This window comes from Budorcas taxicolor, chromosome 4 (genome assembly GCF_023091745.1).
Source record: "Budorcas taxicolor isolate Tak-1 chromosome 4, Takin1.1, whole genome shotgun sequence".
NCBI lineage: Eukaryota > Metazoa > Chordata > Mammalia > Artiodactyla > Bovidae > Budorcas > Budorcas taxicolor.
This window is the reverse complement of record NC_068913.1, coordinates 53,320,549-53,339,405: the sequence shown is the minus strand read 5'-3', so window position 1 is coordinate 53,339,405 and position 18,857 is coordinate 53,320,549. Positions and strand designations below refer to the sequence as shown.

At 36.2% G+C, this 18,857-nt stretch overlaps 1 protein-coding gene across 6 annotated transcripts in view; it reads left to right on the top strand.

Annotated features, from left to right (window-relative positions):
- Positions 1–18,857, top strand: part of ST7 (suppression of tumorigenicity 7) — a 276,815-nt gene that overhangs the window by 51,501 nt on the left and 206,457 nt on the right. Inside the window, exon 1 of one of the 6 annotated variants that reach the window (XM_052639116.1) lies at positions 9,397–9,448. The exons of the other annotated variants lie outside the window; for them this stretch is intronic. Within the exon in view, the coding sequence (XP_052495076.1) occupies positions 9,427–9,448 (22 nt within the window). The 5' untranslated portion in view covers positions 9,397–9,426. Of the gene's footprint in view, positions 1–9,396; positions 9,449–18,857 lie in introns of those variants that run through there. 6 annotated transcript variants of the gene reach the window in all.

Here is an 18,857-nt window from a genome sequence, read left to right as displayed (position 1 = left end):
CAGAAGTAAGACAGGGCTGCTTAGCAACAGTGACAGGTGAAGTTGATGGGAATTAACAGCTTTTGACTGTTAGCAGAATGGTGGTGTAATGGGATCTGCTTATGGTAATGAAGCATCGCCTAGATGGCTGAATGTAATGATGCTTTCTCATTCATTTCATAGAACTATAGATGATGTTGGGCTCAAAATGTTTAAATTTCTGTACTGTTTATACTTCTGATGTTATATTGAAGATTAGAATCATATTGTTTAGTTTTGTCAACTTTGTAATTATCTCATGGAGAAACCTATTCCATGGAAAGAAAAGTGGCAAAATATCCCACTACTCCAATAAAACCACTCAGAACATCAATACTTTTCTTTCTCAAAGTAGTTGCAATCTGGGAGAGTATTGCTATATTTATAAACTGGAAATTATCCAACCATTCAGGTTGCTGAAAAAAAAAGACAGCTGATAAAAAATTTAAAAATTTGTATCTTGTGTCTGTGCAAGGTCTAAAGAATTGTTGTGTCGAGATGAGGTAACCATTCTTAAGGTTTCTTTAGCCAGGACATATTCAAGATGAAAACAATTGGTAATGAAGGAAAAGATGGCTCAGTGCATGTGGCAATGTGACATAAAAGATGACATCAGATACAGTCTGTTACAGGAATGACCATATGTCCTTTTCATCTGATGTCTGTTTCAGGGCTCAGATAAATGCGTTAAAGGTTTTAGATATGCTCTAAAAGATTGTTCTTTCATCACCTGTATTAGGTTTGTTTACAAATCAAATGTGTTTCAAGTAGATCACATGTGCATACTATCAAAGGAATGAGCATAATGACAAAAGACTGTTTTTCCTAAAACTGGTTGCTGACTCTTTTCAGGTTATGCTGCTTGGTAATGTTGAGTATTAGGATGAAGTATACATATTTTGAGTTCTTTTCACTCAGAGAAAGAACAAAATTTATTTTTTCCCTAGTTTTAAACTAATAATATAGGAATGAAATGGGAAGAAATAACACTTCTCTTCTAAGAAAGACTTTTCTAAGGATGACTAAAAAAACAGGCAAAGGAGAGCAGAGCCATGACCGTTGCAACTTGAATAGAGATAAGCAGAAGTGTGTGTGTGCTCAATGTCACATGGCAGGAGGCTGTCCCCAGAGCGGTTTGCCTGTCCAGGGAGCTGTTTCATTTTGAGTTTGATAGAGTTTTACTTTGGAAAATACCCGGTTCCCTGCCTACTGCTTCTCTATGGATTATACAGGTAGAATTAAATTTAAAATATTTTCCAGCCATGTAGAATTACTTAAAATATACTATTTTGAATTATTTTAAAATTACATTGGTTATGTTTGTAAATGAAGGTATTTAAAAATTATTATGCATGAGTTTACTCCTGTTGTATTACTTTGTTGTATACAAATCATGATTAATTTAGCATACATATATACTTAAGGGAATTTGTCAGACATATGCTTGTTGTTTCTTGTATTTTAGTTTGAGCCATACACAGTTCAGTTCAGTTCAGTCGCTCAGCCATACACAAACAGACTTAAAACAAATAGCAAGTCATATTTAATTCACATTTTGATCCTCTGGTCAAGAAGCTTTGGAGTATAAACATCTGAGTTCAGACTATGCCACAGAGAGAATAAAATATACACATGTTTGACATTGCGGTGGTTGTTTTGTACATGTGTGCGGCTCCATCTTCTAGATGGAGTTGACATAGTGAAGTGAATTGGAGAATTTCAGTTTTTATCCTAAATTTCTGAGTGTAACTACCTCTTCTTTTTTTAAACTGGTTAACCTTGTTCTTAGTTTCTAGTTTCACTGAGTGATAAGTTGGTACAAGAGTAAAGTTAAGATTAACTTAACTGTGGGTGGTGGTTCTTGATGAGTAAGTAGGAGATTCCCTTAGATTGGATGGGGTGAAAGTGGGGTTGAGAGGTGAGGTGGTAATAGGAGATAAGGGCATGGATCTTTGCTCAAAATTTGTGCAACTAGTTCAAAATTATATTTCCCTAAATTTGAACTTTTGGGTTATGGTGACACTTTTCTGACATATTCCTTATAAACTAAACAACAAAAACTTTAAGAAGATTTTTCTGCCAGGGCAGAGACCTATTTTCCGTACCCCAAATAATGACAAAATTCTAGTGTGCATTTAAATTAAGCTCTTACATGTTCTTTATAAATGATCCCTTTTGCTCTACGGATAGATCTTTAGCAAGATAGCTAATTATGGTGAAAATCAAATTATTGTGAAATTGTTAATAAAATGCAAATTTTAGTTACTTACTATGTAAAGGACTTTTGTGGTGAATATTTTTTGAAGCTGAAACATTTAGAAGTAATTAATTATTCTAAATACTCAAATACATTTTTTCTATAAATCCATATTTCCTATTTTAGAGCTCTTTAAAGCAAATTCAATAATAGTATCTCTCTCTCTGTCTGGATTTTGGATTTTTTTCTTTTTGACTTTAATGTACCAGAATTTTGTGCCAGGACTCTGAAATAGAATATACTTATTTGTTAGAAGGCTTACATGTATGTTAGAAGGCTCTATGTCTGTTTCTATGTTGAAGCAGGAAGGAATACATTTTATAGACAAAGAAATAAAATTTCTGAAGTCCTACCAGGGAGCTTTACTGTACATGTATTTTTAATTATAAATTTGTACAATTTTTTCCCCAAAGGATAGAATCACTGATTTTTAAAGTTTTTCTGTAGTTTATATATTGTCATTAAAACACTTCTCTGTTGTTTTTAAGTAATAACCCATACATGGTATTTTTTTTCATAGATGGTATTTTGAAAGACACAACTTTTAACATGCTAAATAAACATCAAGAGGAATACTAAGAAAATAAAACTTTAATGTGAACAAAGGATACAGCTCCAGAGGAACTCCAGATATGACACTTTTAAAATTGCTGTATATACTCTTAAGAGAAAATGAGGTTTAAATTCTTACCAAATTAATAGAGATAATTAAATTAATTAAATTAGTTGCCTGATGTGGTGGGAAGCTATTTTGAGTGTTGTCTTCTATGGTGATTTTTAAAAAATATTTCCATATTTGCAAAAATAGGTATATTTGGTATATTAAACTTTGATGAGGAGAACACATGTTTTCAGCTCATGGGAGTGAATTCTTTTGCATTCGAAAATAGAATTTATTTTGCTGTCAGCACAGTTTAGCACAACCACTTTTGTATTAATACTAATGACAGCATCACAGCACTAGAGGGGTTATTTTCCAAGAGAAAATTGAGTCTTAATTATTTAAGAATAGATATATTTTGTTTTTCTGGAAAGTTCTTTTCCCCATGTAGTTTCCATGTTACCCATGTGGTTTCTTCTCAGTTTTTCAGGTCTCTGTTGAAGTCATCTTTTTAGGATGACATTACTTGACAGTTTTACCTAAAATAACCCTGCCATTCAATCAGTCTTCATCCTCTAATTCCTCTTATCTTTCTTTATAACATATACCCCCACTGAATACATTACATATTTGTTTGTCTGCCTCACCCTCTGGAATATAAACTCCATAGAGGAGGGAGTTTGTTAATGGCTAGACCCTTAGAGTAAAAGAACAGTAGGCTTTCAGGAAATAGTTGTTGAGTCGATTTATGAATCGGGTTTCTTCTAAAAATTATTATTGACTTACTTTATTTTTTTTATTTTTTATTTTTTTATTATAGTTTTTTATTTTTTTAATTTTAAAATCTTTAATTCTTACATGTGTTCCCAAACATGGACCCCCCTCCCACCTCCCTCCCCATAACATCTCTGTGGGTCATCCCCATGCACCAGCCCCAAGCATGCTGTATCCTGCGTCAGACATAGACTGGCGATTCAATTCTTACATGATAGTATACATGATAGAATGCCATTCTCCCAAATCATCCCACCCTCTCCCTCTCCCTCTGAGTCCAAAAGTCTGTTATACACAGCTGTGTCTTTTTTCCTGTCTTGCATACAGGGTCGTCATTGCCATCTTTCTAAATTCCATATATATGTGTTAGTATACTGTATTGGTGTTTTTCTTTCTGGCTTACTTCACTCTGTATAATCGGCTCCAGTTTCATCCATCTCATCAGAACTGATTCAAATGAATTCTTTTTAACGGCTGAGTAATACTCCATTGTGTATATGTACCACAGCTTTCTTATCCATTCATCTGCTGATGGACATCTAGGTTGTTTCCATGTCCTGGCTATTATAAACAGTGCTGCGATGAACATTGGGGTACATGTGTCTCTTTCAATTCTGGTTTCCTCGGTGTGTACGCCCAGCAGTGGGATTGCTGGCTCATAAGGTAGTTCTATTTGCAATTTTTTAAGGAATCTCCACACTGTTCTCCATAGTGGCTGTACTAGTTTGCATTCCCACCAACAGTGTAGGAGGGTTCCCTTTTCTCCACACCCTCTCCAGCATTTATTGCTTGCAGATTATTGACTTACTTTAATATTTTACTATTGTTTTTCTCACAACATTCTAGTTTAACAATAATTATTTTGACCACTAAATTATTTTGAATGTTGATCTCTTCTTTCATTACTAATTTTATCCTGAAATTAACAGTACTGATTTTACTAATAGAAGGGCAGGGTGGCAGGCAGGCAAGGTCACAGGCAGGCATGATTGTACATAATTGATAATCCAAAGATCACTTTGGTTTTAGAGTATATTATGTGATTTTATGAAGGAGTGTGGAGGATGTTAGTCAGTTTTATTCTTCCTTCATTTCCTTTCTTTACATTTTCCTTAGGTAGCATATTAAAATTTGTCTTCATTCTCTGAGCTCATGCTAGCTGCCCAGAGGAGAGAATGGAAGCAAACTAAAATTTCAAAATCTGTATTTTCAAAGACGGGTCTTCAGCCATATGGATTCCAACCTTCCAGAGGTGTTTAGAAATACCTCTGACATCTGAAGATTATAGAGACCTTAATAGGAATTAGAGGCTGTCATATGTGTCCAGTTTTGCGGCAAGTGAGACCTAATTTTTTTTTAACATACTGATCCTGCTATGCTGCGCTTAGTTGCTCAGTCGTGTCCAACTCTTTTTGACCCCATGGACTGTAGCCCACCAGGCTTCTCTGCCCATGGGGATTCTCTAGGCAAGAATACTGGAGTGGGTTGCCATGCCCACCTCCAGGGGATCTTCCCAACCCAGGGATTGAATCCAGGTCTCCCACATTGCAGGCAGGTTCTTTACCAACTGAGCCCTAGGGAAGCCTGATCCTGCTATAGTTATCTAAAAAGTAGATGTCTTGAAAAATAATGCAGCCTCTAATTTACTGTTAGAAGTCTGTGCCAGGAAATAAATATAGGCACTCAAATGTATTTACATATGCATATAGACATCTTCATGTATGAACTGAAGAGAGGGGCTACATCAGTGAGTTGGCAAGAAGTTGTTGTATATAGACTATGGAAAGTACATTTGTCACTCAGTATCTGCAGGGGATGGTTTCAGACTATCCACCCCCAAATCTCCAGATGCTCAAATACCTTATAGAAAAATTGCATAGTGTTTGCTTATAACCTACACGCATCCCCTCTGCATATTTTGAATCATCTCAAGATTACTTATAATACCTAATATGAGATAAATGCTATGTAAGTTGTAAGTACAATGTAAATGCAATGCAAATGCCATGTCAAAAATAGCATTTTTGACACAAAAAACTTGTGTCAAGTTCAAATTTTGCTTCTGGAACTTGCTGTAATATTTTTTCCTGAATGTTTTGATCCGTTGTTGGTTGAATCCACAGATGTGGAACTGGTTCATATGGAGGAATAACTATATCTGTTATCCACGGATCCTTTGCTTATTCTACTTTTCCTTTGCCTTTCTTTTGGCCACATCCACCCCCTTTTGTGTGACTATTCATGTGCAACATCTGGTATACAATTTAAAACAGATCTCATGTAAGATAATATTCTGGTTTTAGCCCTTTTGAAGTGTATTGCCCTTTCCTACTTCCTACAGCTATATATATCAGCACCATTATTGATACAGGCATACCTCGTCTTCTTGAGCTTCCTTTTATTGCTCTTTGCAGAAATTGCATCCTTTTACAAATTGCAAGTTTTGGGGAACCCTGCATCAAGCAAGTCTGTCAGCACCATTTTCTTCCAACAGATTTGCCCACTCTCTGTCTCTCTCTCACATTTTGGTAATTCTCACAAACTTTTCGTTTTTCATTTTCACACACTTTCATCTCCCACATTTTTCAAACTTTTTCAGTGTGACATTTGTTACAATGGTGACCCGTAATCAGTGATCTTTGATGTTATTACTGCAACTCACTGAAGGCTCAGGTGATGGTCAGTATTTTTTAGCAATTAAAGTATTTTAAAATTAACATTTTTTAAGACATAATGCTGTGGCACACTTAATAGATTTTAGTACAGTGTAAACATAACTTTTGTATACACTGGAATACCAGAAAGTTGTGTGACTTGCTTTACTGTGGTGGTCTGGAACAGAGCCTACAGTATCTTTGAGGTATACCTGTGCTTTCCACTGGTTGTTAACCTGGACTGCTTATTTTGGGAGGGATGCATTTTTCTTAATTTTTGCAATTTTCTCTCATTTTTAGTGTTTTTGGTGACCTTTTTCTTCTAAGAACTTTCTTCTCCATATTTTTTATTGATTTCTATTTTCCTTTTAATTGAATTCTTAAAATATAGTTTTGGTAATTTTTTTTAAGAGACATTATAGATGAGTAGTTACAAGCATATGTGTGGAAACCAGAGTGCCTGAGTTTGAATCCCAGCTTATCATTTAGTAACCTGCATGACCACCATCTATCAAATGTGGATAATAATGGTATCTGCCTTGTAGGATTGTTATAAAGATTAAGTAAGCTGATATATGTGAAGTTTTCAAAATAATACCTGGTACAGAGTAAACATTTAGTAAAAATTGGTTATTATTATCTTATGTGTGTGTTTGTTCCGTCACTTCAGATGTGTCTGACTCTTTGTGACCCTATGGGCTATAACCTGCCAGATTCCTCTGTCCGTGGGATCTTCCAGGCAAGAATACTGGAGTGGGTTGCCATGCCCTCCTCAAGGGGATCTTCCCAACTCAGGGATCAAATCCACATCTTCAGCATTTCCTGCTTTGCAGGAGGATTCTTTACCTCTGAGCTACCAGGGAAGCCCTTATTATTATCTTTGTTAATGTTAATGTGTTAGTCACTTAGTCGTGTCTGACTCTTTGTGACCCCATGGATTGTAGCCCACCAGGCTCCTCTGTCCATGGAATTCTCTAGGCAAGAATATTGGAGTGGATTGCCTTGCCCTTCTTCAGGGGATCTTCCTGACCCAGGGATTGAACCGAAGTCTCTGGCATTGCAGACAGATTCTTTACCATCCGCTGCTAAGTTGCTTCAGTCGTGTCCAACTCTGTGCGACCCCATAGACAGCAGCCCACCAGGCTCCGCTGTCCCTGGGATTCTCCAAGCAAGAACACTGGAGTGGGTTGCCATTTCCTTCTCCAGTGCACGAAAGTGAAAAGTGAAAGTGAAGTCACTGAGTCGCGTCCAACTCTCAGCGACCCCATGGACTGCAGCCCACCAGGCTCCTCTGTCCATGGGATTTTCCAGGCAAGAGCACTGGAGTGGGGTGCCATTGCCTCCTGAGCCACCAGTAAAGCCCCATTATTATCTTACCTACAATAAAACATTTGTTCTTATGTAGCATCATTGCAATTTCTCCATAATGGTTTAACTTTTTCGGTAAGATGAAGGTCAAATTACCCTTATGCACATCCATACGATGGACTATTATGTAACCATTTAAAGATGAGGTGGATGTACATATACTGACTAGAAGAACTATTAGTGATGTTTTTAGATGGGAATTTGCAGTTCCACAACCATATAAGAATTTAGTGTTTAAAAGCTGTGTTATATAAAGACATGCCTATAAACTTTAGAAAGTATTAGAAAAAGTATATACCTTAGATGAATGAATGGAAAAGAAACTTGAGCTTTTGAACTTCTTGTTTTATATAACTTTAACAATGGGATTATTGAAAAACATCCACACATTTTTGTGCATTTCAATATTTTTAAAATATTGAAACAAACTTTCTTTGCTTGTGTTGGATAGATATTCTAATAAAAGTCCGTGCACTTATAGATTTTAGAAAAAAGTAGATTTCTAAGAGTAAAGGTAATGCAGGTAATGAATCAGGAGACAAAATAATAATATCTTCTTTGTCTTGGTGGGCGGAAAAGATACATGATTGTCGATCATAGATGCCTACTTGCACACAGGTGTACACAGGTATGTGTACACAGCATTAACATTACTGAGTTACCCTGGAAAAATGACAGGAATTCTCATAAGACAAAATAAAAATAAAGCAAAAAAAATAGGATAGGAAACATATGTGTACATACACATATTCCTGGAGTAGTGGTTTTCACATTTGCATAATAGTTGTAAAATAGCTAATAATGTATTCATTAACATTTGAGTGCTCACTGGGTGTCAAACAGTATTTTAAGCCCTTATAGTGTTGTTTTGCATTTGCTTGTGAATTTGTATGCCAGGATATGTGTGGAATAGTGTACATATTTTCACATACTTGTGATTGAGTATACAACCCCTGATTTGTCAGTCTACCCAAGCCTACTGAAAAAGCAATGAACTTTGGAGTTATTTTAAATGGTAGGTTATTTTTCTCATTTCTCATATTCTTAATTCCTTTGAAAAGTTCCACTTGCTGCATAAACTCAAGAACCCTAATTTGCATATCTTTGTGGTTGGTTGCTATAAAGCCAATATTTAAATTTCTTTGAGGTCTCTTTTAGAGCCTAGTATCTCAGGATGAAGATCTTGTCAGGAGGGTGAATATATATGTGAATATGTATGTGGCTCTTGGTCTTGGGCATTTTGTGACAAAGGAATTCCCCTTTGAATTGCCTGCTCCCCTGAAGCCCCTGGAGCCTCTGGCTCAAGCAGCGCAGTCGGTCTGTGCAGTGTCTCTGACGTCACCAGTGTATGCATAAGCCCTGCTATTGTCTTACTGCTATAACTGGGCTGGGGATTGCAGTATCCGCTGTTGCTGCTGCTCCCAGTCTTGCCCCCGCTGCTACCTAGTCCTGCCTCCCTGCATCCCAGAAGAGCCACATCGGCCTGCCTTACCCTATTGGATTTTCAAAAGCAGCTCTTCGATTTTTGGTGCTGTAGGAGACCTTGCTTTTCAATCACACGGGAGAACACTGAAGCTTGTAAGAGGAGAATCTGGCAGCTGGACACAGCTTGGACTGCATTGTCTGTCTTCATGACCTCTGCTGTGTAGCAGCTCATCTCTCCACTCTCACACGTACACTGTCCTCGATTTTTTTCTTTCTTCCTTCTTTCCTCCATTCTTCTAATTTTTTAAAAGCAGCCTCTGGAGCCAGCCATGTTTGGCACTGAATCTTCATGTAAGTAAATGGATCTCACTCTGCTATTTAGAAATCTGCTTGCTGTCATGGTTTCATTGGCTTGGAGTTCATATCTCTTTGCCGTAGGTCATTACCAGCCTTTGTATTTTGACTCTAATTACAAATAAATTGGTCTCAGGTAAAGGACTTCCCCTTCACTGGGTTATTCATCCTTAAGGCCAGGGATGTCAGTGTGGTCAAAATCAGGCCTCCAAGAGGGAGGGAAGAAGACAGGAATCTAGGCAGCCTCCCCAGAATGTGTTAATTGGTGGGATCAAGTCTGTCACTGATCTATTGTTGTGGTTCTATAATGGCCCTTAAACCCTAAAATAGATACTGTGAGGATCTGAGATGTTAGTGTTTATTAAGAAAGAAAAAAAGGCTTACATTTTTTAATCTAAAAGGAGAAAGAGGTGTCATTATAGTTTCTTCCCATATTTTTACAGAAACATAGGGGCAGACATTATATGTAGATACAAAGAATAAAAGTTAAGCTTTTTTTTTTTAATGGATTTTTTTTTTTTTTACACAATGGCTTAATTTTGATATGCTGGCTAGTGCCACAGTCCAGCAGCAGCATATCTGTCTTAAAACTTATACAATGAAATTGCTTTGGTGCAGAGCAGGCCCCGCAGAAGGGGCTGGGCTGGATGGCACTTGTGGACAGCTAAAATGGGCATTTGAGAAATGATGACCAGCCTAAGTAACGTGAATTATTTAATGCTGGATGTAGAATAGTATAACTTGTCAATGCAGTTTTACAGGCTCTGTAGAATATTTTGTCATTATCCAGAAGCAAAGGTGACAGTTCAGAATTTATAAAGAGACTCGACCTGCTGACCTAGGACTTTAAACATTGGCAAGACACTGGCTTTGTGGGGAGAGAGGGTTAGGGCAGGAATTTAAGATACACATTTCTTATGAATATATAATTCAGTCTCTCCTTTCTGATTTTGGGTAATCAGTGTGATTATTTATGCACAGTTGATAATTATTCCAGAATAGCAGTATTTCAAGAGAGCGGATACTCCTCAGGTCTTCTGTTTCTTGATTGGCTATTTTAGAGGGTGGATTATTTTTGTTGTTTTACCTACAAGCGTCCCATTTCTGAAATTACCACAATGCCTTATCAAGGTCAAGATAGAATAACAATGAATGTGATTGCCATTCAGCATGTGATAGTTTTATTTTTTTAATAATTTAAAAATGGTTTTTGAATTCACTTAAAATGATACATTTGGAATTATTGTCACCCAGGATTAGAAACAGATTATTTAGTGGCGAAGACCTTCCAGTTTCGTTTCAGTCATTGAATTTTGTTTAAGTAGGAACCTAGGTAGAGTAGATAGAAGTATTTACATCCTAAAGGAAAATTAGTCTTATTACTTTGTTTAGCTGAAAATTGAAGTTGAAACTCAGTGTGGGAACCTTTGGGTTCTTGACATAGGGCCTCTAACATTGTCTGGCCAGGTTTACCCAGCAGACAGCCTTTCTTGATCGTTAAACCTCATCTTTTGATAATATCACCCATGCGCTATGATCTATGTTTGAAAACTGCTGGCTGCTTTTGGTCTCCATAGCTACCAAATTACTGTACAGATAGAATGCCATTCAGATGACAGAACATCATCATGTAGGTTGTTTTTTTTTTTTTTTTTTTTACTTTACTGAGTATTAAGTTTTGTTTCCTGCTTGTCACTAGAAGACCATAGATAGATTTGTACTGTCAGTGGCTGCAAAATGTTCAGAATGGACTGCCTTCCTTAGATAAGGAGATTCCTTAAATGTGTATTCGGAGTTGAGACAAGTGTATTTTCTTTGTGTTTTGAGGCATAGCTTTTCTAGGCCTTTAGTTTCCATCTTTTGGAGGCTGTTTTATAGACTGAGACTATATTTAGAATATTCAGAAAAATTGTCACATTAGAAGTTCCAATTAGTTCAGAAGGGATCTTCCAAACCACTTGGTATATTTTTACTAAATTTTTACAGTAAATACTTGTTTAGCTATATATTCTGTGTACAGTGCTATGCTAGATCTTGGAAAGTTTCATTTTTTTTTTTCTAACATATTCTAATTTCATAATTCTTATCCTTAATTTCTGGTTGCAGTAACTTACTTGTATTCGATGCTTTTACTTTAAAATAGAGGTATGGTTCACATACAATAAAAGGCATAAATCAAAATGTGGAACACATTGAATTTTTGCCTGTTTACACCTTGGAACTGCTACCCAGTTTGAGATACAGAGCATTGTTTTTACTCCAGAAAGTTCTTTTGTGATGACCCTTCCCAGTCAATATTGCTTGTCCCAATATTACTTCTGTTCCTTGCCAAAAGGTGATCACTATTCTGAATTCTGTTGATATTGTCACTTGTACGTGATTAAAATTTTCTTTCTCTGCTTTTAACTCTTTGCCTATAAGAAAAGGAAATGTCAATAGCAATTTCCATGCCTTCATTTTCAAGTACTGGATTGATTAAGTTGACTTCATGTTTCAGGTCAGGAATTTGAGGTAACCTAAGAATCACATTATAACATGTTTAGTCTCACTGAAATAGTATTACCTGAAGTAAACGCCCAAAAAGCACCCCCAGCCCCCACCCCCTCCAGCCACACACATTTTAGGAGTCTTTAAAATGACAAAAAAAACTTACCTGGAAGAGTAAAAAGTTTATCAGAGTTAAAACTTACATAGTTATGGCAACAGAATTAATAAATGCCCTGTCTGACCTCGCTTCAGTGAATATCTTCTTGATTCACTTTACAGAAGAACTCCAACAGTGCTGGAGTCTCATTTTTTCTAACAGTATATCTGAATCTCCCGTAGTTGTATAAATTGGACACAAACTATTTTCAGCCTACTTTGAAATGAAAGGGTTCTATGTTATGTGTAAATTAATCATTAGTACAAAGCAGGAAGTATAGCTTCTGTAATCTGTTACCATCTTGATGTATTTCACTGAGCTTTTCCTTTACCGAAATTTCCCATGTCTAAAAATGGGAGTAGTAGGTCTGCCCTTTATCTGGTTTGAGGAAATGCAATTTTAGTCTGGTCAAAGTAATTTAGGCTTAGGATGTAAGTACTAAAGAAAGTTTAGTGAGGGGAATAGTCATTTAAATGCATATGTTGAATGCTTGATTTAATGATAGTTCATATTTTTAAAATCAATGGAATTCTACAAAAATTAAAATTTCTTTTCCTGTTAATATTTTATAAATAGAGAAAAAGTTCCTCTTTTCTTTTTGTGAAGTAAGGGACACTGACTTTGTACTGTTGCCATTTGGTTACATCCTTCATCATAAAGCCAGTTATTCTCCAAAGAGTAAGCATTTCAAATACATGGACATTTATTCAATTAGTGTTTTTCTAGCTCTGTCCTCCTCCTGCCTCCCTTCCCGTGTTTTTTAGTTCTCAAGGGTACCATTTAAGATGTGCTGTGGTGGGAATTGTGCTCTTTTCTAACAAGTTAAAGTGTCTTATTTAAAAGCACCTACCTTATTAGTTCAGGGAAGAGAGCAACATCCTACCTTTTCAGAAATAGTGTACCCTTGGGGCAAATAGTGTCATTTAATCCCTCCTTTGAACAGTTTGTTGTAGTTGTAACATATTAGAAAGAACATCTACTGTATCTTGAAAGGGAAAGAGAAATTACCCAAATCCCAGCAGAGCAGTAGTATTTTGTGAGTTTAGTGGTGATGGGTATATGGTAGACCTGTGTGTCAGATTGTCAGTTCTCTTTAGCTGTGGTATGACTGTCTTGCAAATCTTCCTTGCCATTTTCTGCATGCCCATCTCACCTTCAGTAGGCAGCTAGATGCTGGAAAGGATTTGGGGTATATGTGCTGCCACGTATGATTTTTTTTTTGATGCATACCAAAAGGGCAGCTGTTGCTTTTTATTTTCATTACTGATGAATGCATTAATTTGGAACTGACAGCTTCTCAGTTTTAATAGTGAGTATGGTATCATGCTTCTAAGAACAATGTAATTATCTCAAATTTTGAGCCATTATGTTAGAGATAGTAAAATGAATATACTCTAGCAATATTAGATCACCAAGAAACTGTATAATTATGTATAATTAAACAGACAAGTCTTATAGAAGAATAAATGAGTCACATTGCCTTTTTATGTATTTCAGGGCCATTCTTGACAACCAGTCATACGTGAGATTAAACTTGGGTCTATTGTTTTGGTGTCATTTATGTGAATCAGTTGAGATGTTAACAGCAACTATGGTCTTTCAAAAAATGGCTGTTCACAACTGGACTGTTCTGCAGTATAAGCCCTCAGTTCAGTTCAGTTCAGTTCAGTCGCTCAGTTGTGTCCGACTCTTTGCGACCCTATGAATCACAGTATGCCTCCCTGTCCATCAGCAACTCCTGGAGTTCACTCAGACTCACGTCCATCGAGTCCGTGATGCCATCCAGCCATCTCCTCTGTCATCTCCTTCTCCTCCTGCCCCCAACCCCTCCCAGCATCAGAGTCTTTTCCAATGAGTCAACTCTTGGCATGAGGTGGCCAGAGTATTGGATTTTCAGCTTTAGCATCAGTCCTTCCAATGAACACCCAGGACTGATCTCCTTCAGAATGGACTGGTTGGACCTTCTTGCAGTCCAAGGGACTCTCAAGAGTCTTCTCCAACACCACAGTTCAAAAGCATCAATTCTTCGGCACTCAGCCTTCTTCACAGTCCAACTCTCACATCCATACATGACCACAGGAAAAACCATAGCCTTGACTAGAAGGACCTTAGTCAGCAAAGTAATGTCTCTGCTTTTTAATATGCTATCTAGGTTGCTCATAACTTTCCTTCCAAGGAGTAAGCATCTTTTAATTTCATGGCTGCAGTCACCATCTGCAGTGATTTTGGAGCCCCAAAAAATAAAGTCTGACACTGTATGACGCTGCTGTTTTTGCTGTTACTATGGTTGACATTTTAGTACTATATCCCTCCCTTTACTAGTTTTTGTCATATGAAGCTAGGTAATTCAGAGTCATTTTCCTTTCCAAATCTTTAATCCAGCTGTTAGTATTTAGCTGTATTGAATTTTAGATGCTTTCATCTTACTTAAAATGCACATACTTAAATATACACACAAAAACTTACTGCTAATTCTATACTTAGAACATTAAATAAAAGAAAAAATTACATGACTTTAGATAAATAGAAACTGCAGATGGCTAAAGTCACAATAAAGAAAAATAATTATGAATCACTGGAATTTACACTGGGACATAGTCATACAGGAGCCTGGGAAGTAAAGCTCATATAATACTTTTGACTTGTCTGACTGTATTATTGTCTTTTCTTCTGACAATGTTAAGTCTGATGTGAAATTTCCTTTTGGGTTTCTTGCCTGTTAATAGTTGGCATAGTGATTTTTAGAATCAAGGGAATATTTTAAACGAAATAAAGATAGGAATTTGTTTTTTTTCCCCCTGGATATTTATATACTGATTCTGTTAGTATAGGAATGGAATGAAAATACCCAGTGGTTATTTTAAAATGTTCAGAGTACTTATTTTCACTTGAGTACTGGTTTCCTTAATTGTTAGTCTGGTTTGTTCAGCAGAAATTACACATGAGTTTTCAGTGATCTGTTGTTTTCGTTGTCACAATGGACCAGATTCATATCCTGTATAAACTGTGGGGAGTCTATGGGGAAAAATTACCATATATGGAAACTTTCCTCATAGAATCCCCATGGAGTTACACAGGATGTGAATAGAATTGTTATGGATTCTGGGTTGAATCCATATCAGTTACACTGATAATGTGTATTTTTAATGTTAACAGTAGTTACCACGTTAAATTATGTTCAAATACTATTGCATGTTCAATACAAGACCATGTGGAACATAAGAAAATAAATTATATGGTCATTTTTACATTTTTTGAAGTGTATTTATAGCCCACTATTTTCCCCTAATAAGTGTAAAACATTCATTAACATGCTTATTAGTGTGTCTTTAATTAGAAAATGCCAGTTTTGAATTATTTAAAAGTCCTGTAATGTCACATTTGCTGTGCAAGTAGTAAATTGTAATATTTTCTCTGTAGAGATTTTGCTTTTATTAGTAATGGATTCAGTTTATTTTGAACGGAGGGACCAAGATGTATGTTTAATGCATGTTGTAGAAATGGCAGCAACCACGTGCCTGTTGCAGTGACTTAAGCATAGAGACTCTGGTGCTCGATTGCCTGAAAGCAAATCATGGATGTACCACGTTCTATCAGGGTTTGGCCATCTACCATCTAAGGTCTCTGGGCCTAAAGTGTGACTTCTCTGACAAACTCTTGAATGTTAGGGGAATCTGCCTTTTTGGGTCAGGACATCTGCACCAGGGTAGGGCTTATTAAGGGTCACTCAGGTAGTGGGAAAGACTGGCTGAAGAAAGGGAAATGTCACTTTGTAAGCATGGGTGGAAGTTCCATCACGAGGATCTTTGAAGGGACTCAGTAGGAGATCTGAAGGGAAGAGACTACATAAAACTGATGAAATAGGTCAGGGTTGACAAATGCCCAGTGTTTTTCACTGCTAGTCACTGCTGCGGTAGCTATCACTAATTGGTTACAGCAATTTTGTAGGATGGCTTTAAGCCACTAAGAGTTGAAATGTTTTTTTCTTAAAATACTTGGCTGTGCAAGTATTTTCCACATTAGTGTGAAAAATAATCACAAGAATAAATGTTTAAATAAACTTGAAAACAGTTATAGAGTTAAGAAGAAAGATTAAGAATCTTAAGTGTTCCAGTAGTATCCCTTTTGGTTTAAAATAAACATACCATTCTGTGTCACATTATGACTCTCTGGCATATCAAAATAATTCAGAGCCACTTCTCTCTTTTAAATGAAATTTACACCAGTTGAAGACATATCTCCAGTGTAGCAGCATACCTAACATATAGTAAGCACTCATTCTTTGAAATTTGAATCTACTGTAGCTTAAGATAATATTGAAAATATGATGTATTGGCTTCATAAGAGATTGATATTCAGTTTAGTTAAAATTTTCAGGTTAAGGAGTTTATCATACATAACTGGCACATATTGGAAATATTGTCAGTGAACAACTCTTACCTGTCACCCCTCAGGCAGGAGTAGGCAACAATATGGACTTCCTTTACTAAGTGCAGATGTGTTAGCAGTAAATGGCCGTTTACTGATGCTTGACTATATACTGACCTAATGACTACATTTCATCTAAGTTCACGTATCAATTTAATATTATCAAGTAAAAATAAAGAGGAATTATAATCATCAATTCATTTACAGCATGAAAACTAAGAATTGTTTCTTTGCCAATCCTGATGTAATTTTAGAAATTAGAAAAATTATTTTCTACTTCTTCGTGAGAATTTCAGAATAAGGTTCAGGCATATTGGCATATTTGGGGGGACAGTGAGTCTGATTGGAATGCATACAGATTGGGATGCATTACCCACTTCCTTCATCCATGACTACTTCTAGAACACCTAGGCTTAGTGGAGGCTTTAGTAGGGTTTGGCCTGGTGATATGCATGGATAGTCCAAGCATGGGCTTGACTCAGAAGTCTAGAATTTCTTACCTGAAACTTTCCTAGATTTGTTTTAATATAATACTTTTTCAGTTCTCTATTGCCATACAACAAACCATCCCAAAACATTGTAACTTAAAATAAGCATTTATTATTCTATTCAGTTCTATTCTATTCAAGTCTGTTTAGCTTGACTGATTGATTGGAGCTGCTGGTGGGTCTCATGTAGAGTCTCTGATGTGGTTGCAGTCAGATGTCTCTTGGCTGCAGTTATCTAAAGGCTCATCTGAACTGGAGGTCCAGAATAGCTCTCTCACATGGATATCAGTTGAGGCTGGCTATTGATTTGGGGCTTAGCTAAAGTTGTAGGCAGTAATACCTATATTTGGCTTCTTGATGAGGTTCAAGCTTCTCATTTCATGATGCTAGGTTCTCAGAGAAAGCATCCTTTAGCAGAGTATCCAAGAGACCTAGGAGGAAGCTAAAAGGTTTCTTATGACCTGATCTTGGAAGTCTTAGGAGTCACTTCCACTATGTTATATTGGCTGAGCGTGTCACTAAAATGAGCCCAGATTCAAAAGGAAGAGAATTAGACTCTTCTTGGTGAGGAAGTGGCAAGAGTGCATTGTAGAAGAGCAAGTAGAATGAAAAATATTTTAGTGGTAATCTTTCAAAATGTACTGTGTCATAAGTAGTTTCCAAACTCTGCTCCATGAAATTGGTACTGTGAGGATTTGAGTTAAACAAGGAGTCGGCAGACTTTCCCTGTAGAGCCAGATAGTGAATATTTGAAGTTTGTGGACCGTTCAGTCTCTTTTACAACTACTGAACTCTACCACTGTGGCACACAAGCAGCCATAGACAAATGAGTGTGGCCGTGTTCCAATATAACTTTATTATGGATGTGGAAATTTGAATTTTTATATAATTTTCACATACCAAAAATATTCTTTTTTTCCAACTCTTGAAAAATGTAAAAAAGAAAACATTCTTAAGTCAAGAACTGTACAAAACCAGGTGGTGGGCAAGCTCTGGCCCACGGGTCTTAATATTTGCTGACCCCTGCTTTTAATATTTGATTTGAATTTCATTTTTAATTGCTAAAAAACCTGAAAGAGCAACAGATATATTCACATATTAAAAATAACTAATTTTGATATATTGGGTACTGCTGATAAATGAATTCAGATTCTTATTGGTTGACTTTATTATTAAATATTATAATTCAAACCTATAAATGTACATCTGTTTAATATATTGGGCTCTGGCATAATACTTTGTTTGAAAGAAGGTTGTGTTAAAGTGAGTAAAAGAAAAAAATGAAATCATAAGACATTTGAAGGCTTAATTTCTATTCGGTTCTCAAGAGTAACACTAGGAAAGACAGACTGTGGAGAACTTCTGTTTGATTTAATTTCACAAATATTTATAGAGTGTAGAGGAACTGCCCATGATAAGCGATAAGAGGAGAAAAGCTTTCAAGAAATTTAAAGTTCAACTGGAGATGGTGGAGTGAGACAGTGAGAAGAGAACCGAGAGGGTTATAATATTAAAACTGTATGTTTCTTTTTCAGTTAAGTCAGTGTAAATTAGATTATTTTTGACACAGGTACCCATAAATCAAACTAAAAATTGGATGTCATTGGAATTGCCATTGTATAATATGCAGAATTTGACAAGAGAAACCAGCTTTTTCTTGAAATAATTTTATTGGAGAACAATATGCATATGATAAAATGTATCCATTAAAAATGGATACATTTAAAATGTACAGTTTGATGAATTTTGACAAATGTATACCTACGTATAACCATCGCAATCAAGATACAGAACATATCCATCACCTCCCAAAGTTACCTTGTGCCACTTTAGTTTATCTCCATGT